Here is a 24,325-nt window from a genome sequence, read left to right as displayed (position 1 = left end):
AAAAAAAAAGGTAGAGAAGAGAGAGGGTTGACATGTTGAGGGATTGTTAACCAATGTCATAAAACAATATGTGTACTACTGTTTCATGAGAAGCTATTTGTTCTGTAAATCTTCACCTGAAGTACAATTAAAAAAAAAAAAAAGGCCTCTGGGCTGCAGGTGCAATACAGAGAGGTGCATGGTGACAGAGTGGTGGCTTTTCCTAAGCCCACTTCCTTCGGCAATCTGGGCTTCACTCCAGCACAGTGCACCAGGCCCAAACCCAAGGCTCTGATCTGGTCTGGGGGAGCCCAGCACGGGCACTTTGCAAAAGCCCCAGAATTAATGTGGATGCGAGTGGATGTTAGCAAACCAAACCAAACCACCAGTGAGCTTGGCTTTGGGATAAGGGGGAAGGCCTAGCCACATCTTTGCTCTGACAGAAGGCAGAGTCATGAGCCATCTGCACTCTGAAGCACCCCCTTACCCAGCACCAAGACACCACGGCCAAGACAACTGCATACCTGCTTGTATACCAGGCAGATCTCCAAACCGTGCACACTACGGGTGCCCCTCAAACCATGCAGTCCCTTCCCCTGCCTACAATCAGGCACACATGTAAATCCTCTGCCCCTCCAGGGGAGACGGGAACAGGTAAGAGGGTAAACCAAGGCTCTAAGCTCCCCCTTTCACACTAAATAACTACACAGACTTGCCAAATTATGTACCCACAGGCTCTCGCAAGCCCACACACTGCCCTCCAGGAAGGACAAAGTCCATACCCCATTTCACACAAGGAACCTGAGCCCTAAAGGGCTTGAGCGATACTCCCAATGCCACCCAACAGAGAATCCAGACTCGGCTCTGACCCAGACGCCCCTCCTGGGATCTGAAGTTTGTCTCCACTCACTAAGGTTTCGTTAGAAAACGTTTAAGTTTTAACTATGTTGTCAAATCTCTAAGCTTCAACCTCTGAGCTGTTACCTGCTGACAGGTATGGACGCCTAGAGCCCAAGATGGCCCTGTGGTCCCAGTCAGCATTCCCTTTACCATCTTGTAAGCTCTGAGCCACAGCGAGGATGACTCTCCCACAGCACAAGCATGGGTGGAGACTGTTACAAAACTAGAGCCTGCAGAAACCAGCCCGGGCCACTGACCGGCCACAGCTGTACCTTGAGTTCCTCAGGCAGAAACAGCACCCGTTTCTATACCTGCAAAGGTGATTTCTAAGAAGCCCTGGTCGCCTCAAGGGCAGGAGTGGTGGAGAGGAGAGCCGACTCTTTATGTTACACAATTCCTAAAGTTTGACGGTTATTTTTTCAGCCAGCATGGACTTCTTCTGTGATTATTTTTAGAAGACCAGTGATGAACTGTCCGGGTAGGAGAAACAATACACAGCACATGTGATAAAAAGAGCCTTCCCTGCCATGTGTCTGGATATCAGCGACAGGTTTCATGGGCTTTTCTGGTCCTGGGTAATGTGGGGAGGGGTGAGAGGTGAGACAGGCTGGATCTGGGGCTCAGAACAGGCCTCCTCAGGACCTGGAAGAACCCCGATAGGGAAGCCTCTCCAGTCCACGTGCCCCCACACAGGGCTCACAAACTCCCTTTACGAAATCAAAACCAGAGCAGAGGTCATCGCAAAGAGGATGTCTGAGTCATTCAGGGCTGCCCCTCCAGGCTGCTGCCCCGAGCATGGCCTCGCTGCAGCTCTGAGCCCCCTCTCCAGAGGAGAGGACACAGAGAATGGGCCTTACGCTGTATCTCGGACATCCCTTGTGATCCGGTAGTTCCAGTCTCGGAAAACTTCATTTTCTTTGTCAAACTCCCGCTCGTCCTCGCCAATGGTCACTGTAAACCGTTTCTCCTCAAAGTCAGGCTCCTGTTCTTTCCGAATGGTGGCTTTCTTTAAAACCTGCCATAATAAGGAGAGAAGTCAATATAGAACGAAAGCACAACAGTCACTATGAAGGCAATAAAGTGGTGCCTAGCTCCCAATGTGGCTCCAAAACCCCCGGCGTTGGCAGGCAACCATGCAGGAGGGGCAGCTCGGAGGCTGGCACAGATACCCCGAGGCCCAGGGGAGGGGAGCAGGAGCCCGGAACACAGTCCTGTGTCTGTCCTATGCCTGCAGCCCAGATCTGGCCCTGCCCCCCAGGCACTCCCACTCCAGCCACGGGCTTCGTGCACTCAGAAGTCTAGGTCTCGTCACTTCCTGTAACCAGCCCTAGACTTTTGCCGGAGCCCAACAGGTCCACTCAGTGCCAAGCCCCGGGATGAGGAGAGGGCACGGTAAGGAATAAGGGCGGCTCACTGCAGGTATGTGGGGGAAACGGCCCAGGAAGCCTATAAAGTCCAGAAGACGAGAATGTGGCTGAGTGTGCGCTGAGGGTGTGAGGAAGAAAAGGATTGTTTCTGTTAACTCGCTGGGGGTACACTGACTTGGAGGGCCGAGAAGGACTGATCATTTAAATGGCTCGTTACAGGAACACATGCCTGAGTATCAGGCTCAGTGTGAGCATGCAGGGAAGGGAGTGTGAGGGGCCTGGCATGAGCACACACCTGAACATCAGACTCAGTGCGAGTGTGCAGGGAAGGGAGTGTGAGGGGCCTGGCACGAGCACACACCTGGACATCAGACTCAGTGTGAGCGTGCAGGGTAGGGAGTGTGAGGGGCCTAGCATGAGCACACACCTGAACATCAGACTCAGTGTGAGTGTGCAGGGAAGGGAGTGTGAGGGGCCTGGCACGAGCACACACCTGGACATCAGACTCAGTGTGAGCGTGCAGGGTAGGGAGTGCGGGAAGCCCTGGCATGAACACAGGGGTCTCAGCAGAGAAGTGCAATTGGCCTTGATGGGTGAGAGGAGGGGAGGCAGGCTTGCGCTGCCTCAGTGTGCTGCTGTCTCTCTGGGCAGTGCTCCGCATGGCACAGGCTGCACTGGGCCTGCAGGGATGGACCTGCCTGTGACCTATCCCACCTAGGTGACAGGCAGACCTCATTTCCCATTCTCCAAGTCTTGAAAGAAACCACAGCAATGCAGTCTCAGTGCTGAGGTTCTGCTGAGTCTCCCATCACTCTATGGATCAGTGTGCTTGGTGCAAGGACCACCCATCTTTTCCTCTCAGATGTTACCTCTTTTGCGTGCCGGAGTCCTCGCTCCCAGGCACTCTCTGTTGGGGGTTCTGGAGGGGGTGGAGGCAAAATTTCATCGACTACTGGCCCACCCTATTAGAAAAACAAGAAGAGAAAAGAAAGAAAATGTTAGAATCGATAATGAAACAGGGGAGCAAAACCATCCACGGATACACCAGCCGGCCAAGCACTGCTGCTCTCACCCGAGGCTCAGCAGCCCTGGACGTGGCCTCCCCGGGTCTGGGGTGACCTTCTCCTTGGAGCAACAGAAGCTTCTAGAGAGGCAGCTATGTGACTCTGTAGTCACAACAATGCCCTTTACGTGAAGTCTATTAATTTGTTGTAAGCTTGAAATGCACAAATGGGCTGGAGTCCTGACTTGGCCATGATCAGAGAGAAGTTCACGCACCCAAGGGTTGGTGGGCATCAGCGGGTGCGGTCCGAGAGGCGGGGCACCGTTCGGTGGGAAGGGCTCGGCTTTGGTGATCAGGGAGTAGTTGCCCTTGTCGTTCACGCCGGGGTGGATGAATCTACAGTTCATCCCCCAGGTGCAGTTCCCTGTGGAGACAAAAGCCAGTCAGGAGGCGTCCTCAGCACCCAATGCACGCACCAGGGGTGCCGTTGTGCTATCGGCCGCAGCAACAGCCAGCAGTCACCGAGGATCTCTGACGTGCAGCTGGCATGCTAGGTACTTCCACACATTGTTGAATGAGCCCTCGCAGGCCAGTAAAGTGGGGGAGTCGAGCCTGGGGAACCCAGCCTTGCCACTGTGAAGGCAGGGCCTGGGTTCGGTCACCGCACCTGTGCATTGTGCACATGGGGAGCCCACAGCAGGCAGGCCCCGTGGGGTCTGTGCAGCACCCTTGGTAAGGGACCTTCCCATGAAACACCACGTCTAAAGGGCTGTCAGCTCTCAAGGGCTCCTGGAGGGGACTGCGCTCACATTTTAAAGGCGAAACAGCACCTGTTTCAAAGCCCCTTTCTAACGTGTCAACATATTCCGGCTCTGAGAACAGGCACCTTCCCTCCAGGACAGGAAGGTCTGAGAGCCTCCTGGCTCTGAGTGGCACCACGGCCGGCAGCTGGAGGGCACGTGGTCCCCTCACATCCCCCCCTTAGAGGGTCCCTGCTCAGGGGACACTGCTGGCTGCCATGCTGGGTCTCACAGGTACACACTAACATACTTTTTACTCTGGCCCAAAAAACATCAACACCAAAGTAGGAATTAATGAGAGGCATAAAAATATCAGAAGTCTGCACATTTGTCCCGGGGTAATCTTTACCAGCTTTGTAAATCTGCATCCTCTCTTACCCAAATTTTCACAAACCACTTCAGGATATCTCTAGTACTTAAAAAATGTGTTAAAAGAAAACACACTGGCAATGATAATAAATTTGGCTTCTAAACTTTGCTTGCAAATAGGAATCAAAACCTGCCTTTTAGCATCACACAGCAATAGCATCACACAGCAACAGAACAATGGAATTATTAAAGGAAACCACATGACTTTTCAGTGCAGAACGTAAGAACCAGGCTTTTAACTAGTGAGTGTGCCACTTTTTTTGGGAATGGATTAACATGCTCACATAGTTGAAAAATAAGGCGTGTCTAAGCAGTTTTAAAAAACATTTTCAATGTATTAATGTGTAGTTAAACTTTAAACCACATTTTGATATACTGGAGCCCTGGTGGTGCAGTGGTTAAGAGCTTGGCTGCTAATCAAAAAGGTCAGCAGTTCGAATCCACCAGCCATAGGTTGGGAACCCTATGGGGCAGTTCTACTCTGTCCTGTGGGGTCGCTATGAGTCGGAAGCGACTCAATAGCAACGGGTTTGGTTTCTTTTTTAAGTTTACATTAAAACTAACTTCTAATACAGCATAAAACGTTGATCTAAGTTAAATACTAAAGTATGCTTAAAATTGCTTCTCTGGGAGTGTTTAAGAATGGCAAAATTTTTAAAATTCCTAAGAGGGTTTAAGAGATCACATACAAGTTAAAAGAGGTTGGGGAATGTTGCTTCACAGGGGCTCAAAATTCTAGAGCCTCAAAGAGGTTTAAAACAGTCATGCATTGGGTGGTGGACATGTGGGTTATTTGTTATTCTCTGCTCGTTTCTGTATTAAAAATTTTTTCAAAACAAAATATCACCTAGGATCCCACTATCAAGAGATCACTTATCACTCACACTGTCAGGGCAACAAGGCCAATGAGGAACAACCACGCATGGAGTCTCGGAGGAAGAAGGCGGAGGGCGAGAGCCTGGAGCCCTGGCTGACGGGCAGCCCGCTCCTCGCCGAGCGCACGCCTCAGGTCCAGGCCACCAAGAGAAAGGAGAGCCCTGTCCACGACAAAGTGTGGTTGGTCCCCATGTCCCAGCGAGGACAGTCGTCCAGTACATGTGAGACACAAAGAGAACAGGACTACTGTCATCCCACTTATGTTTTAAAAAATGAACATTTTATCTGTAGGAAAAGAACTGCCAGGACTGTGAAGAAAGACTTTCGTTTTCTTTACTGTCTGTCAGCACATATTGTTTTCATAATTAAAAAAAATAAAAAAAGGGAAAAAGAAGATTCTCCAGGAAATGGAAGCAAAAATAAAGACCTTCTAGTTTCAAAATTATATGGTTCTTTGCTTCTAGGTGAAACTTTGTGAGACACAGTTCATGTAGATTGTGATTCTAACTGTGTAAAGAAGGAGGCTTACAATGATGTCAGGGCTCTGTGTCTACGCTGGGGGTGGGGCTATACTAGAAGGGGACCTGGAGAAACGGACAGTCATGGCAGGGTGGGGCCAACCCAACGTTTCTTCACTTCTGAAACCTCTCAGTGTTTTTTTGGGAGAACACAAAGGGCTTCAAAGGCATTGATAATGCTCTACTTCTCAACTGGATGGTGGGCACATCAGCAACTACTTTATTACTCTTCATACCTTGCATAAGTGTTATATTATTTTGTATACATGAAATATCTCATCATAAAACAAATTTAAAAAGGAAGACATGTAAACATAAAATATTACAACACTATTAAAGATACACAGTGAAAAGTCTCGCTACTCCCACCTCCAGGAATGGCCACCAGAGGGAGTTACCAATTCACTGGTGACCAATCAATCAATGTTGTCACCTCCATTTTTCCCTGGGCATATTATATGCTCATGCTGAACTTTGCTTTTTTTTCCCACTAAGCAATATATCTAGGAGAAAGGAACGTACATGCTTAACAGCAACAAAACCCAAACACGGTGACAGAAGGCCAGATTTCACACAGCAGCATCCCTGGCATCGGCTACACATCCACCCAGCCCAAGGGGAAATGACTCTGTTCAAGTGAGTGAGCACCTCAGGAAAGAAACCATCCTGGGCCATGGGCCCGTGCTTGGTCGGCGTGTGTATACCACCAGGCTGTGTGCATGGTCACGTGTGTGTGTGTGTTAGATCCAGAAACACTGTCAGAATCTGAACTATTCTGATGTGTGTGTTTGGTCATCAGTAAAGTGCTGGTAGTATGTGTACAGTTGTACTGTCACTGTATCTGCAGGGCATACTATCAGAACAACTGAAATAACTTTATGGTATCTCTCTAACTTTCTGTACAAAGCCCTTGCTTCACACTGGGATTTTAAACAAAGACTGTTCCTGACAAAGTGGTCTTAGTCTTATTTAAATAACCTTTGACTCCCTTCCCTCCACTCTGAATAACTCAGAAAAGATAATAAATACAGACAGTGTCAAAATAAAGAATTTTAGAGTGCTTCATCATTAAAAAAAAGGGTTCTGGACAGAGCTGGAGAGAGAAATGTAGAACAAAATTATATCACAAAAAAAAAAAAAAAAAAAAAAAAAACCAACTTCATGAAAGGAAAGCAGAATATTGTAACAAATCTAATAATAAAATCTAAGGGACAAACATTACTCTAACAGACACAAGACCACAATGAACCACAAGCAGCTCATTATGGCATTAATGACACAACTATAAAGCACTCCTGAGTAACGTCCTTTCCTATCTCATAGAGCTGCAACAGACAGAAAACCACCGTCACAACAAAAATATTTTGAGAGATTTTAACTTCCTTAAGGAATACATTCATCATGGCAGCTGATGCAATTAAGGTAATTTCTTGGCTGCTTCTTTGTAAAGACCGTGTACTTGAAATTCATGGTTCTCTCACTTTTTGGTCCCAGGACCCAAAGCACCTTTGTCTATATGGGTTATCTCTATTGATAGTTACTGTACTAGAAATTAAAACTGAAAAGTTTAAAAGACATTTTATTATTTTAAAACAACAAATTCAACATATGTTAACATAAGTAGGTCATGAAAAATAACTTTCTAAAAAAACGGGAAGAAGGGTGCTATGGCCTCTGTTTCTGATTCAACTGGTGGTGAGGGCTGATGAAGTTATGTGAGGAAAACCTGGCCTTACACAAGGATGCAGCTGGAAAAGGGGAAAGTATGTTAATAACCTTTCCATATACTTTGGGACCTTCTTCTTTGATATACTACACCAACCTCCACAAATGAAAGCTTTTATAAGGTTAGCTGCAATGTGGAATCTGTAATCCTACCACTGAACTTTTCAAGGCTCTGTTGCACGGAAATTCATTGGTCTTACCCTGAACTTTGAGTGGATCTTTTACCCAGGGATGGTTCTGTAGCATCATGCAATAGTCATGTGGAAAATATCTGGAAAACACTGTACTGCGAAGCTGCCAAGCTCATGGTGGTGGATACAAGTTTGGGAGTGTGAATTTTACCATGAGCCATAAATACTGCCAGTTATTTTCCTTGAAGGGGCAGGCTCACTACACTTATTCTTGAGAAAATAACTGCCAAGTATCCAAGCCTAAATAAGCATAATTTGTCATCATTCAAGTAAAAATGGTGTTCCACAGAAAGAGTGGCTAGCTCAGCTTGCTGATCAAGTAACTGCACACAGGCTTTTCCTCCTAACGACTGTCGCTGCACTACGGCATTTGTCATATTGAATACTGAAAAGATGTGTACTGAGGGATCTTACTGGGGTGATGGAGAGGATCTGAAACTGAACCATGGTATGGTTGCACAACTTGGTAAATTTACTAAAAATCATCGAATTGTATGCTTAAAATGGGTGTTTAATGGCACGTTAATTATACATCGATATAGTTTGTTTTTTTGAAACCTGTACTCAAGTGTCGAGATTTAATTAAATCCTAATTCTTTCCTGACCAAAAAGGGGAAAATGCAGAACAGAACTTCAAATTCTCATGGAATCCAGATTTTCTGGAGCCATGGAGGTTGGATGAACCCCTGAAAAAACTATTGCCCTGAGATACTCTTTAAACCTTAAACCAAAAATATCTCCTGAAGTCTTCTTAAAACCAAAGTTCAGCTTAACTAGTAAAGAATGTCTGCCTTGAGCACTATATTCCTTTAAGATCTATCTATATGAGATCAAACTGACAACAGTAACTTGAAAGATTAGATAGGAAGCTTAGGGGGCAGTGAATTTATGTTAACGGGGGAGGAACAACTCAGAGAAGGAGGGTGAGAATGGTTGCACAACTCAAAGAATGTAATCAATGTCACTGAATTGTACAGGTAGAAACAAATGTTTAACTGGTGTATGTTCTGCTCTGCATATTCTCAACAACAAAAATAAAATTATTAAAAACAAAAAAAAATCATAATTCTCACTGCTGTTATCGACATCATTCAGTGAAGCTGGCACTGCTGAAGTGCACAGCAGTGGGCACATGACTACTAGCACTGTCTTAATATCACTATGAAAATAATTTTGACCTCAGAGACCCCGGGAGGGTCTCGGGGACTCCTAGGAGGGTCTCAAGGATCCCCGGGGTCCACAGACCACACTTCGAGAACTGCTTTAAACAAGAGAGAACGAAGGAGCAGAAACCAGGAGGTCTGGCACATGCATGAGCTTGATGTGGACCACAGTGAGGGTAGACCACAAGCCTAAAGCAGGACAAGTTTAAGAAAAACGCGATTCCTTTGCGGATATAATTTTGTGTCTTGATCATTCAACACAAATATATGTCAGGAAAAAATACACCATAAACAAAGTATTAGGGCTTTAAAATGTTTCCCAGTTGTACTCCTAACATATTTTGTTGTCAATGGCTGCAAATATTAATGAGTTCATCTGAGCAATTATGATTAATCTACAGATCACAACGTGAAACAGAATTTTATAATTCACACACCATAAAATCCACCCATTTAAAGTGCAAAAATCAATAGTTTTTAGTATATTCACAAAGCTGTGAAACCATCACCACTATCAAGAACTTTCTCATCACCCCAAAAAGAAACCCATTAGCAGTCATTCCCCATTGCTTCTCCCCTCAGACTCTGGCAACCATTAACCGTCTTTCTGTCTCTGTGGATTTGCCTATTCTGGACATTTCATAGAAACAGAACCACACAATATTTGTCCTTTTGTGACTGGCTTCTTTCACTTGGCATAATCTCTTCAAAGTTCAACCACACTGTAGTGTATCAGTGCTTCATTCCTTTTTGTGGTCAAATAAAATTCCACTGTCTAGATGGACCACATTGTGTTTATCCCTTCATTCACTGATGGACATTGTGGGTTGCTTCCACTTTTTGGCTATTATGAATAATGCTACTATGAACATTCATGTACAAGTGTCTACGTCATGTATTTTTGTGTGGTATATATTTTCATTTCTTTTGGAGTTAAATTCCTAGTAGTGAACTGCTGTATTATATGGTAACTTTATGTTTTAAGTTTCTGAGGAACTGCCAAACTTTTCCATAGAAGTGGCTGCACCAATTTTTACATTCCCAACAGCAGTGTATGAGGGTTCTGATTTCTCCACATCCTCCCAACACAACAAACTTAATTTTATTTTTATAATGATTTCTCTGGTTATTGGAGAAAACACTAATTTATCTCAATTTGACACTAAACTTACAAACTGTAGGTAAGCAAAAAAAATACAGTCAAATTAACTTCTCATAACTAAGAAAAATAAGACATATTCTAGAAAACAGAATCAGCTGTTCCCTTCTGTACTTTCTCATACTACACTGCAGAATAAACAAACAGCAGGGAGGAGGGATCTAAATATATTAAAACAGTATTTCTGCGACAAAAGCTACTGATAATACCCAATTAAGCTGTGAAAAAGCCGGCTTGCCACTAGCTTCCTTCAGATCCTCTGTCGAAACTCCCACACAGGGTCTGACTCCCAGAAACCCAAGCTCAGCACTCAGTGTAGCCCTGGAGGTCCCACTTCCTAGAGGACTGTGACCTACAGGCCTGCTGAGACTCTATTCTGATTTTGTGGGGCCGCCTCCCATTGCTCATCCACCAAGGCCTTGCTCAGTGATGGGCACTGCAGTTTCCAGTAATGATTTCACTTCATTTGCTTGTTTGCAAACTCTGGAAATGAGTTCAGCAAATGGCACTCCTGAAAACCTGTACCAGGGCTCCGTGGCCCAGATGGTGGACAACACTGCCTCCTGCTGTGGGAACTGCCGGCCAGTCCCAAGGGGCCCGACCACATACAGAGCCATACTGCCACCAACAGACCAGACACAGTATGTGAGCCGCCTGTAGACAGTGCTAACCTCCAACAAGGACAGGAAGAGATGCAGACACAGACAAATATATATGTATATATACATACATATTTTTTCCCTCATCACTTTAGAAATTTAAGAGATGGCTGACTCTGCTTTTTCTCCACATCATTATGGAAAAGAAGTCTTCTGCTTAAGTTTAAAATTTCTGAATATGGACACCTCCAATATCAGCTTTTAAAGACCTGAACAATTTTACTTTCTAAAACATATTATTTACACGTTCAGCTGTTCTCCTCAGTGGCTGTGCTGGTCATTGTGCTTTCTTTCCAGTGTGCGACCATTCACTGGGCGTCCATGCCCACCCTGAGGCCCACACAGCGCGGCCACTGCCGGTGCAGGGCGCAGGCTGCAGCATGGGAGAGGCCCACCATGCACACATTTACTTGCGTGCGTCCACTGCCTTCTCCTGGCAAAAACGACAACCATCATGGAAGCAGGCTAGCTGCCCCCTCCCCATGAGCACAGCTTCCCCTCGAGCACACGCCCAGAGGGACCAGGCCGAGACGATCAGTGCCCAGCTCCCCTCACCCCTCATCACAGGTCATCTCTCTGCATGACTGACAGGGCCATTTCAGGTGCAGAACCCACTGTGCCCCCACCTCCTGCCCTCCCCGGGCTGCCCGCACCCCCTGCATGCCCCCCACTGCAGCCTCACTTTGCAGCCCTCGCCTGCTCCAGTACCCCCTCCGAGCACAGAGGTCCACACAGCTCCCTGTCCCAGGGCCCATCCCGTCCTTCGGCTTCACAGCTAGGCTCTGGATCCGAAGAAGGGTAGCCTCTGGAGCAGTGGGAATTTAAGGGGCTAAAGAGTGAACAGAGCATATTTTTGTACCTTTAACCTGGCCTCTGAATGGTATGGAATTTGATAGTGGTGGAAGAGTGGATAATGGTGGCACAACATCTGGAAGAGAAGTACACAGGAAGGCGTGAGCATTAGGGGTGGTGCCGGCTGGGCCAGTTAAGACGCAGAGGAGGAGGAAACATCTTCCTACCTGACCAAGGGAAAAGCCAATCACAAGAAACATGCTGAAACTAACTCTGCACATCCAAGACACCCTTAAAGACCAGAAACACTCATTTCCGTTTCCAATCGCCCAAGACTCACAAAACAAAACAGAAGAGACATAGTATCTAACGCTAGAGGGTTATGACACATTTAAAAATGTTGCTAGTCCTCACTGCTGAACAAGAGTTTATCACACTGTCACCTGATTCAGCTGCTTAGTGCACAGTGTTCATGCTACAGGAGAGAGACAGCCTCCTGCTCTCAGAGGCCTCCCCTGGGCCATTTACAAATCCACTCCAAACGCAGGATGTATCTTGACATATTTTGCAGAAAAGCAGTAATTTTCCTTACAGAGATGGGAAAATATCAAAGCTGGCGCCGAGGGCATTTGGCCTTATAAACATGCCTGACACTGTTTAAACCAGAGTCTGCTGTAGGTGGGCAGGCTGGAGTTGGCGCCCCTCCAGGTTAGTCTCTAAAGTGATGAAAGGACTGATAAGAGGATCTAACGTGCAACCTCCATACCACCACCACCATCAGCACATGCCGCCCCGTGGGCCCGCTCCAGGTGTTCACAGGCTGGACCACCACCACACGGCAGGGAAACCCAGATACAGGGCTGCTGCAGGCACCCCCCCAGACAGTTACCTTTCATGAAGAAGCGGCAGGTGGGACGAGGCCTCACCTTCCTGTCACTAGGGTCCTTGACCTCGCCTTCTTCCAGGTCATCATCCTGAAACAGAGATGAGGAGACTGTGAGAGGGATCATCTTAACTCAGGAAGTGCCACCCAGAGACCCAGAGGACGTGCTGGGGGAGAACCTACCAACTGGCACTGCTCTCACCAAACAGGCAAGAATGACAAGCCTGGCTAGAAGGCTGAGATGCCCCACAACACCATGTGTCAGCATTTACCCATGTACGTACCTTTCCCAAACCTTAGATTCTTCACCCGCAAAATGGGGATGATTCCACAGCTTCCTCACAAACTGAGGGATTAAACAGAGGAACCAAAGGAACAGCAGTCTATGAAGGACGTGAAGCACTTCACAAGCTGGGCTTTGGTATATTCTCTTAATTAGCAGCTTTCGGCAGGAAATGATTATACCCCAACTTTTTAATATTTTTGTACATTTAAACAAAACCATTGAACAAAAGATTTTAAGTCCCTTAAAATCAAACATGTTACTTCCTCTTGTTTAAAAGTCTGGCAGGCAGGAGGAGGGAAGTTCAGCCACTGAGGCTGAGGATGCCATTCCCTGCAGCCAGCTCCAGGATAGCCTCTTCTCCCACAGTCAGAGTTCCCAGCCTCAGCTGTACACACTTTAGAATAAGCCTGGCTCTAGCCTCAGGGATTCTGATTTAGTGGTGAGGGGTGATTTCCAGGCCAAGATCCAGAACCACTGCTCTGTGCTCCCCAAGCCACCCTCACCCTGGGCCCCAAGACCCAAGCAGCAGCAGACCATGTGGACCCTGCAGTGGACACCTCTCTTTGGACCACCTCCAGCCAAGCAGTACCACTGCCCCCGACCCTGACATCTCTGGCACATTCTGAGGACACATCAAGCTTCCCATGTCCAGGGCAGACCCACTCCCTTCCCCCCAACCTGCCCTCCTCTATGTCCCCAGCACTATCTGCAGCCACGCGTCCTCCTAGCCTCTCTCCATCTCCAGCATCATCACCCTGGTCCAAGCACCTACCCAGCCTCCCTGGTGGCGAAGCATGGTCTCCTCACACTGCTCCTAAATGTTCCATCTCCCCTCTGAAGAGCAAAGTGACCTTTTCAAACCCCATACCTGGCCATTCCCTTCCCGCTCCTCTTCCTCATGCAGCTCATCTCATTCCAGGCCACAGCCCCACCCCTTCCTGAGGCAGCTTTCCTGATGGGCCCTCCCCTCTGTAGCACGTGTTATGGCTGCACATGGACATCCCTGCAATGACGAATATGGCCACTGTCCACCCGACTGGGAATGTGTCCACTCACTCAGTGCAGGCCAGAGCACTGTCAGTCTCACAGGGGGTGGTCAACAATTACTTGTTGAATGAATAAATGCTGAAATCAAACACTGGATTTATGATTATTTAAAATTTTAAAGCTTAAATATTTGCATGGCTTCTGTCTTCAAATTACTAGGTTAAGAAGAAACGGTTTATAATGAAAGGAAGGGGTTCCTGAGAGTTCTATCCAGAAGGTGCATTTCTCTAAGCGTCAACATGCACATGCCACCTGAGTGCTGAGAGTAAGGAAGTGCTGTTCTCCTCTGGCCACGAACTTGAACCTGTGCTTGCTTTTTCCTGTTATCCTCATGGAATAACCACTGCACGAAAGCCTTAATGTGGCGTTTCATAAAACCTCAAATCTAAGTTGAGAGCACATTCTCTTTGTTCCCACAAAAAAAGCAAAACAAACTTTGAGAAGTCTGAGCCCATTCAAGTCTCCCTGCTCCACTTGACAATTTATGCACAGGTGCGAGGCCAGGAGTGCAAAGAGTTGTTTTCAGAAACTAGGATTCCTCTCCAGTGCACTAGGTCAGATTTAAAGAAGTGCTTCTGCAAAGGTGTGACTGTCAGTGCTCTCCATCTACAGACTGGTGAGCAGCCACATTACCACACATGGTGATACTATGTAGCTACCAGAAAATCAATACTAAACAAACTACAACAACACCTGAAGCAGCACACAAGATGAACAGTGACCCCAAAGAACACAAAACAGCAGCCACCCACTGGTCTCGGTCATCTAGTCCACTTGCCACCCAGGTAACAAAGGGTATGCACACTGGTGCACTACATTTAGAACTTGTCCTTTAATTAAAATAATAATGATAGAACACAGTATCCCGAGTTTTCAATTAACCACTCGTTTGGCATGATGGCATTTTAAATGATGGAGGATTAAAACAATTTCTTAAATCTTATAAACAGTTTCATGCAAACACAACTTCTAGAGGCAAGCACACGTGCTCCATCATTGAGGACTGTCACAGCTAGTTTGTGATGATGGGAACTCTTTTGGGCTTCCCTGCTCCTTGCACACGGATGACCTTCTGGCTACCTGACCCGGACTGGAGATAGCAGATGCCAGAACACTGGTGAGGCCGAGTGGACAGGTCAGAGGCACACTGGTGGGTCTACAGGAAGGAAAGAGCCCAGGAGCTCTCCACAGATGCCACCTGGAACAGGCGAGAACAACAGCAACACCTAGCATGGGGGAGTGCCCAGAGTGGGCAACAAAGGACAATTAGACCGTACAACACTTGATATAGAGCTAAGGCAGCTGTGCCCCATTGGTACACCTCTGCTAGCACTTCCTGGGGTAAATGCGCATGCAGATCAGAGGCATCCAGGTCTATTTTAGTTTTAAGAGACTTCATACAAACGAGTGTGCACTGGGGAATCAAGGCCTGGGTTCCCATCCTGGCTCTGCTGTCCTGGCTGCATTGTGACGTGGATGCTCACTCCACCTCTGCTCTGTCCTGGCCATGGTGACGTGGATGCCTGCTCCATCTCTGAGCTTTGGTTTCCTCTTTGCAGAACAGAGAGCACCTTCTGCACAGGACTGCTATGGAGTTTAACTGAAATGCTGCCTGCAGAGTACTGACGTACAGTGCCTCACATAAAGCGTGAGCAGGAAGTGCTCTGAAAATGAAAACTTGTTATCGTAACAGAAAAGGTCCTTGGAAATAATGCACCAAAACACAGTTAATTCTGAGCAATAATGTAATAGGTGATTTTTACTTCCTTGTGCAAGTTTTTATTTCCCTGTTCAAAAAACTGTAGATACATATTACTTAACTATAAAAAAAAGATTCTTTTCAAAAACTGAAGCCTCAGTAACAAAGGCAGATAAGAAAACTGAGTCACCATGTGGCACTGCCATGTCACAGGAAACAGACACAGAGCACAGAGAATAAGCTGAGCAGAAGCCTGGGTGGAGCCTTAGTCTTGCCACCCGGGCCAATCACAAGCTCGCTCATCCATAAAATGGGGATAAAAATAGAGGTCTGTTACCCCTTTTCTGAAACCCTTGTGGCCAGACATGTCTTTGGAATTCAGAAACGTTTTGATTTTAGAAAGGCAATACAGTGGGGTAGAAACAGCACCCTATAATCAACAGCACTATTTCTGCAAGGGAACGTGTGCCTGTTCACAATGAGTGGGATAAAGACAAGGCCACGGAGAACCTTATGTCAGCTCAGCTCAGCTTAGGTATGCCACAGATGAGTTCTCAAGCTTCCTGGATCTCACACCTGTGAGCAGGGGTGCTGGACCTGCATGGACGCCTGTGGCTGAAGACCCACACAGGTGACGGGTGTGGACGGACTGGCAATTCCAGTTTGTAACACTCGGGCTTTTTCTCTCCAAAGCATCAGGGTGGGGTGCTGTGACCTCACGCCCAGAAAGTGACACGGAGGGGGTACACAAATAGCAGTCAGCTTGGAAACAACAGAGCCTTTCCAGAGAGAAAACTCAGCTGAGGGAGATCCCCTGGGCTGAATCCAGGCACATAAGGGACAGGCAGAGTTCAACACGAGCAAATATAAAATGCCACATGTGAAGATGCTTCAAACTATTCAGTAGGAGGTGGGCAGCGAGCCACCAATGATGGCCGAGGGGGCCTACGATTATTTACTGAGCTCTGCACCCACTGTGCCACTGCCTCTGGAAGGCTGCCCAACAGATGGGAGACATCACCGGTAATGGCAGGATCAAAAGGACATGCAGCTCTACCAAAGGCTGGGGGACCCAGGGACTGTCTCAGGTTCTGTTAACCACACAACAAGGGAGATACAAAAACAGAACTGAGTCAGAAGCAAAGGAGATGCTGCACACACCGGTGAGGCGGACACTCTTCTGTGAAGGCCAATTCCAGAGTGGAACCAAGCAGATCAGGGAGCAATCAAACTGCTCCCCAAACCCCAGAGGGAGGAACGGCCATGCGAGAGACTAACCAGAGGGGAAGGAGAAACAAGGAAGGACTGTTATGCAGTAGGCGGTCCAATTCTGGCACGTTCTGTCCAGTCTCCTGAGAAATGGCACAGGTAGAAACAAGGCCCAAGTGGAGTCTGGTTCTCTGTGTATGATGCCCCGGATAGGTGAGCGGTCTCTCAAATACATGCACATAAGGCTCAGCCGTAAGTGGAGTCCTTGGCCCCGTGCCACAAGGCAGCCTGAGCGCTGTGAGTAGCAGGCCCCAGGCCAATGCACAGAATCCCATCCCCACCCCAGCATGGAAGAGGCCCCTCCGGAAAGGCATCTCTGTCGGAGGGATGCTTTCACAGCACACCAAAAACATAAAGGTAATTCAAGGCCTGAATCACACATTTTGTGGTTTAGACAAAACGACTGCAAGGTTTATGATATAAATTGATATCACCATCAAGAATACCATATGGGGGTGGGTGGGGAATCAGCTGGGAATTACTTCACTCGAGCCAAAGCCTAAATGGAAAAAGGCAGGACGAGGCAACCTGACAACAGCAAGCACTACTAAGTTATAAGGATGATAAAGCCAGCAGCTTTTAGACTTTTCCACCAGTTGTACCTGGGAGTCCACAGGGGCCGGGATGCCAAAGGAAGGGGACACACGGCAGACGATACAGGAAGGGCCCTCTGGATTGGGGAGCCTCTATGCTCACCACCAGTGAGAGTCCTACTGGGAAGTGACTCTCCAAGCCCTCAGCCCACACCCATTCTTTGACATTGTAAGTCAAACCGTAAAGGTTCTTCCTCATAAAAACACCGCAAGTAGTTCACTTCTGATACCAGAGCTGTGCTTGAAAGCAATGGTGGAAAAGTCTTCTGGAATGTGTACTTTCTACTAAAGACCAGAAGTTACTTTCCAGGGATTCCCACTAAGAGAGCTAGGCCAAGGCTGCCCAGATGTAGGTCCAAGCCCAGGCTGCTGCTAACAAACCAATGTGCACACCTCTGGTTTGCGCCCAGAGACAGGGAGAGTGGGGCACAGCGTAGCGTGCTGACAGTGGTGTCTGGAGAGAGAACGCACAGAAGCGAGTCTGTGGTGGGGACGAGAGGGCTGGACCTGGGATGAGACAGGAATTACCAGTAGGTAGTTATCATCAGTGAGTAGTATTAGTGAGTACTCACTAGTGATACTTTCTCGTCAATGTGAAGGTTACATCAAAAGAACCCAACCAGTAACGGGGGGTGGGGGGAAACTGCCCCAGACACTTTTCAAGCTACCAAGTGGCAGACAGAATGTTTCTGAAGCTAGCCCATTTTCCATTCTTGGTTTTTAACACTCGCTTTCTAATTACTATGGTGACGCCCCCAAGAGCAATAAACTAATTTTCCTCCTGTCCCACGTCCTCGTTTCTACTGCAGAGGGAATCACAAAGTTAGCGCCATTGGAAGGCCCACTGTTCCCTGGCATGAGGTGGGTGGCCTCACCGGGCAGCTGTTCCCTCCCACCTCAGCCCAGGGGTACTTACGTCAATCTCCCCATCGTCAATCTCCCCATCGTCGTCCTCTTTTTTTTTCTCCTTCACAGCCTCTAGGGGCTCTTTCCCTTCTACGTTCTTAGCCCCTGCCTTCTCCTCTGTCTCTGGGGCACCTTCCCCCTTCTCCTCATCGCCCTCGGCCCCCGCCTTCTCAGCCTCGTCCTCCTGGGCGGCAGGGACAGGCTCCTCAGGGACCTCCTCGTCGTAATCGAGTTCATGCTCATCCAGCTCCCTAGTGACGGAGGACGCCTCATCCCTGAGGTCACTGGTCCGGTCCTCCTCCCGCCCACCCCCCTCCTCCTCCAACGGGGGGCTCGTGGGGCCCCCGCTCAGCTCGTTGGCCTCAGAGTCTGGATCCTGAGAGTGGGGCTCACTTGCCGGGCCCTCCTCGTCGGAGTGGTCTTCCTCCCCCTGGCTCAGTCCCTGGGCTGTGTGGTCCTCGTCCTCCAAGTCGGACGCCCTCCCCCCAGCTCTGTCCAAATCCTGCTCAGACCCGCTCTCCCTCAAAATGTCATCATCCGAGAGCCCCTGCTGCTGCTCCTCTTCATCCTCTGGAGAGCATGGACCCCGTTCAGGGCTCTCGGCCACATCCATCGGTACCCACGGTTCTGTAAGAGAGAGATCAGAGAGGCTAAGCAGTCAGCCAAGGGGAAGGCCAGCCCGCCCCCTCCTGGCCCATGCTCCTGACCTGACAGGGAGAATCAGGACCTCCACGCTGCTTGGCCCTGTGCAGTGCCTCCCAGCTCTGGAGCCCGCACTGCAGACCTGCTGCTGGCTGTCCCACTGGGGAGAAAGACAGACAGTTAAACCCATACCAGCACCCCAAGACTGAGCTCTACTCAGCTAGGTGTGCATGAGTGCAACCTGGCAGCGGTGTGGTCCCGTAACCCCTTCTCGTCACAAATGCAACCTAAACAGCCAACAGAAAGTGAGCAAAGGACAGCTGCTTGAATTCTTAAGAGTAAATTACTTCTGAAACTCAAGAAAATGTACATTATCCAATGCGGTACTACAAGTGAAGGTGTGCATTTGACCATTTTTCTGGAATCATCCTGAGGGGTCTAAGGCCGAGACGTGGGTTGTAGGGATTTTCCTTATACTGAATTAACGTCTCAGTGCCTGGCCTTACTGCTCCCATCAAAACCACCTGGTACTCTCTAAGAATGAGATTTCTAGGCCTCATCACAGCGCACCCAGTGCAAGGGCCACTGTCTAATGCAGGATTTGACATGCAAAGGAACTCTGGCTGAAAGCTGTATGTTGTTCAAGCGTGTTTATGAGCAAGACCAAGGGTGTCGTTTTAGAAGACTTCATTTCTATTCTGACTAATCTTGATTTAATTATAAAGTAAATATCTTCTGTTTTTCCCACCTCAAGCTTGTATGTGCTCCATTTATTTTAAACATAGATCGATAAGGTGGGTGAAAGACTGCACCCCACCACAGAGTCTGCAAGCGAGCACTCACCCCTGCACCAAGGCAGCGGGCAACAGGTGCTACCAAAGTATTGTGTGATCGCAGGAATAGCGCAGGGACCAACGTGCACCTGAGTCTTCATTTGGCGACACACTATTTACAATTGTTATTTAAAATGATGCCCTTGCAGTCATGCTGCTTGGCATCACAGGAGTACTGGGAAAAAGTTATTCACCTCAGATTACGATGGGACTACAGGTAGCCAGTCGTATGTATATATACGTTTTAAGTAACTTTTTAAAGGAGAACCTGTGTTCAAAGATGTGAAATACCAAGAGTGGGCATTTAAACCTACAGTTTTTTTTTTGTTGTTGTTGTTGCTGTTAATGGAAATGACAACTGAGCAAGTTACTTTACAAAAACTAAATGATTAGCAGCAATAGAAATTTATAAGTCAACCAATCCATTCTCAGTCACTTAAAAAGTCAGGTTTGAAAATGACTCCCTTTCCAGCCTTCTAACCACACTATCCAGTCACTCCTAGAGGAAGGAGTTACTAACGTGTCCTCACTTCCATGTGCGTTGCCCAGCCCCTCACGGCACATGCTGTTCCTAACAACCTAAGGCACATGAACAAGGAAGACAAAAGCTAAGGACAGGGGCCTCTTCCTAAGACCCCTGCATTCTTTAACTGTTCAAGGCTGAAAGCGTGTGGGGTGGTTACAACTGTAAGTCTGAGGCTAGTGAAAAACTGGCAATCTTTTTCCTCAAATCCTTAGCTATTACTATCAGTAAAACCAACACATAAAACTTTCCTTTGTGCACAACATCCTATAACCAGCTTTGCCATAGTTTTTGCTACATTGTATATACAAACTCTTCTCCATCAAAGGGCAGGGGTCTTTTCATCTCCCTAGAACTAGCTCAGCAGCAAGGGTACTCAGGAGGCAGGCAGCAAATGCTAACTGCTTTCAGCCTTTTACACCCTTACTTGAAACCTGACAAATTCTGATTCTCACATTTTATAGTCTAATGGCAACCTTGGAAACAAAGTTACTTCCCAAATCAATAAAATGCTATGCAAATTCAATGTGCCCTAGCTAGTTGTAAATGACACCCTTGATACTCTGCAGAAAGCATCTGCCAAGCCTGCGACATACTGTCCTCTGTTCAGGGTGGGTTTGCACAAACTTCATAGTCTGGTCACAGGCTTTTCTGGGGCCCAGAGGCAAACAGCTGCTCCTTGGAAACCCTATGGGGCAGTTCTACTCTGTCCTACAGAGTCGCTATGAGTCGGAATAGACTCGACAGCAACAGGTTTGTTTTTTGTTTTTTTTTTTAATCTATACTACCTCAGCCCTACTGGAACCAAATACACATATTTTCATCTAGATGGAAAAGCCACCACAGGCTCTATACAGGGTACCAGGCAAATAATAGGGATGGCCACATGCTATTTATTTTACGATTTTAAACTTGTAAGAAGTCTGAATCTTGAGTCCCTAAACCAAACATGAATCCAATAAAAGAGACTCCCAAAAGGAGCCCACCTTTAGAAGTCCACTGAGACCAAAGGAAGTGCTGAGGCGGGTGCACTGTGGTGTGTAAAGTAACTGTAAGAAGGACTGATGGGGCTGCATGCCCAGCACAGTCTGATCACGGAAACGACTCCAGCACATCAAAGATGCGGTTAGCTTCCCCAAGCCTCAAAAGCATTTTCCAGCACGCACAGCACGAGAGCAAAAGGGCCCCGAGAGGATCCACGACCCTCAGAGGGCAGCCTTGTTCTTCACATCTTGATACTTAACCTTTTGGGGATCATGGATCCCTGAGAATGCGATGAAGGGTATGGCTCTTCTTCCTATAAAAACCTACATATACACCACCATTTTACCTTACACTTTTGGGAGTTCAAAAACCTCCTGAGGTCTACCTATGGCTCCCAGGTTAAAAACTCTTGCCCTAAGTACATTATTCATTATTTCATTAAGTATCCATACTTGACATGCTACATTGCAAACATCTGTCTGCAAAATCTGTTGCAAGCTCCCTGCCCTGCCATGAAGTCGGAGGACTCTGACTCCCCTCTGTGTTCCTTGAGTCCAGCAGAGGGGCTGGTGCTTAGCAGCAAAGCTACCACATAATTTATTGTGTAAATAGGACATTTTGAGACTGAAAGGAGGCACTATTAACAATTACCACAGGCATAAAGAGGGGCTGCCCTAGGCACACTGAGACAAAGTCACCCCTTGGGAGGCCCTGAAAAGTTTACTGAGAAGGAGTAACACTGACGTCCTTCCTGAGGAAACCAACAGTACTTCAATATTTGAGCCTACATACTGGTGAACACCTTTCAGATGCCAACAAATCTACATGTTTATCAGAAGCAACCTAGGTAACCCCACATGGAACAGAAGAGAAGGGAACATCCCTGGGAATCATAAGATGTCTTGAGTTCCAGGCCCCGCTCTAGGCAGGTTAACTGTCTCTCTGGGCGTCCAGGTCCTGTTTTGAGATTAATTCAATTTGGCAAATAGCTGAGTGCATACTCTATGTTGGGGTGCTGGGAAGAGAAGTACACGGCCTATTAAGCATGGATGATGAGATGAAGTCATCTGGGCAAATCTTAACCGATATGTTGGGGTGCTAGGAAGAGAAGTACACAGCCTACTAAGTGTGGTTGATAAAATGGGGGTCCTCTGAACAAGTCTTAACCGACCCCCAAGATCAGTTTCTACTCAGTTTGATCTTCGGACACGACCACCCTGAATCGTGGGCTCACAGCAAGGTTCAGAGCTAAACCTTCAGTCCTTTGATTGTGAACCTGCCCAGACAGCAGGGTGACAAGTGCCACCCAACACTGTGTCTCCACTTGGCAGGTGGCGCTGGATGAATGTGTTTGGTGAATAAATGCATAAATGACAAAATCTTGTTAAAGTACCTGTTGCACACCAGGAAAAAAAAAATCTAAATAGTTGCTTAATTTTGAGAAGAATACACCAAAAATCAGTCATGGAAAGGGAGTGGTCTCCTTTCCCAGTAGTCACTCTGGTAGTCCACGCACTGATTCCAACGGCACTGCTGAAGCACAGAACACGTGGGAACTTCTCTTTGAGAGTAATCTTCAGACCTCCAGATCACTCTCCTGGCTCTCTTTGGTGGCAGCAAATTTTCCTCCACAAGGCAGATTAGTTTGAGAAATAGTCAGAAGTCATTCAGAGCCTGGTCTGGGGAGTAAGGTGAGTTACCAAGCCAAGTAAGGCAAGTTCTGGTCAAACAGGGAGTATAACTATTAAATGTGACTGATTTTCTCAGACAGCTTATATATCCACTACCGTAACAGGAGTGTTAAAGAGATTCTGGCAAAGGAGCATCAATTAAATACAAAGATAACCTTTTGGGACAACTATTTTTAACATAGCAGGGTCTATGCCTAAGTTCTGGTTTGTCTAGATAAAATTCAGGCTCATCTCACTTTATAGACTTATAATATGTAAAGGAAGGATTCCTCTACAGTTGACAACAGATAGCATGCCCCAAATTTACTAAGCTTGACCACCAGAACAAAAAAATAAGGAAGCACTCACCTTGAGATGATTTATGGCTGTGATAAGTGCAAACCCCTTCCAACATGAGCATGGCCAGAACTTACCTGTATGCTCTCTGGAATGACTCCAAAAAGCTTTCCTAGACTGTCTGAGCATTTCCCATGTAACACTGGAGAGTAGTTCCAGCCTTTAGGACCTGGCTGGGCTCTACTCAAATACTCAGACTGTATTATGAGGCAGAGACTCCCTTCCCAGAGCCTGAAGTGGAAATCTGCCTCAGTCCAGGCTCACCTGAGAATCCTGACCACTGCCTCAGGAAAGGACCACTCCATGGGCAGTACGACAGAGTTGAGTCCCAAAGGAAGAATGAGGATCCATCACTACACCCCCGAAGAGAAGTTCGGATGTCACAGTCCCTTCTTGCATTTCCCCCAACTGGATCTGAGGACTGGCTTAGTCTTGCAAATGAGTTCGTTAAACAAAGTTTCACTTAAAATGATCAGCCACTCTGCCCAGTACACTCAGCTGTCACAAAGCAGCCAGAAAAACTTAACGTGTTAGCAGGAGCAAGACTACTTAAGTGTTAAATCTTAGGTTCTTCCGGCATCATAGTTGCAGTTAGTTTATTCTGGAAGCCCAGTATCCTTTGGGCTCTTAAGTCAAAGAGACAAGTAAGTTACTATTTCTAAGAGACTGAAGAGCGTCTTGGGGCACAGCGAACACGTCCAATCTGTGCACACTTTGAGGGCGAGGGAGCAAGCTCCAGGTGGCTCCAAAGAGATCAAAGTTCCCCAAAGAGCCATCAACACTTGGGGCCAGCCTACTCCGGAGGGCAAATCTGCCTGCCTCTCACACTCCCTTTGTGGGCGGCAAACATGTGCCACGCGAATGGCCCGGAAGAGTACTGACAGCTTCAGGAAAATAAACTCTACGAGGGGCGCGGAGGCAGCTCGCGAGGAGCCCAGACCCTGAGGTGTTCCAGGGCTCCCGCAGGCCGGGACTCGCCGCTGACGGAACGCGGGATCGTGCCTGTCTCAGTATCCTCCTTCCCGGGGACCCAGGAGCCACGCTTCGGCCAGCGGCCCCCACGGCCGGAGCGCGCAGCCTGGGGCGCTCCACGGAAGCGACGGCGGCGCGGGGTTCCCGGGCCTCGACTGCC

The 24,325-nt window shown here is 47.6% G+C and overlaps 1 protein-coding gene across 1 annotated transcript in view; it reads right to left on the bottom strand.

The window, feature by feature from the left end:
• Window positions 1–24,206, bottom strand: part of ZC3H18 (zinc finger CCCH-type containing 18) — a 53,256-nt gene extending 29,050 nt beyond the window's left edge. Inside the window, exons 1-7 of the mRNA XM_012555938.2 lie at window positions 18,892–24,206; window positions 18,195–18,811; window positions 12,391–12,475; window positions 11,569–11,637; window positions 3,525–3,673; window positions 3,116–3,208; window positions 1,737–1,894 (exon numbers count right to left, since the gene is read on the bottom strand). Of these exons, the coding sequence (XP_012411392.1) occupies window positions 1,737–1,894; window positions 3,116–3,208; window positions 3,525–3,673; window positions 11,569–11,637; window positions 12,391–12,475; window positions 18,195–18,797 (1,157 nt within the window). The 5' untranslated portion in view covers window positions 18,798–18,811; window positions 18,892–24,206. The remainder of the gene's footprint in view (window positions 1–1,736; window positions 1,895–3,115; window positions 3,209–3,524; window positions 3,674–11,568; window positions 11,638–12,390; window positions 12,476–18,194; window positions 18,812–18,891) is intronic.
• Window positions 24,207–24,325: the final 119 nt, after the last annotated feature.

Source organism: Trichechus manatus, unplaced genomic scaffold, assembly GCF_000243295.1.
Source record: "Trichechus manatus latirostris isolate Lorelei unplaced genomic scaffold, TriManLat1.0 scaffold00053, whole genome shotgun sequence".
In the NCBI taxonomy this organism is placed as follows: domain Eukaryota; kingdom Metazoa; phylum Chordata; class Mammalia; order Sirenia; family Trichechidae; genus Trichechus; species Trichechus manatus.
The sequence above is the reverse complement of the archived record's forward strand: the minus strand, read 5'-3'. Positions and strand labels throughout refer to the sequence as shown.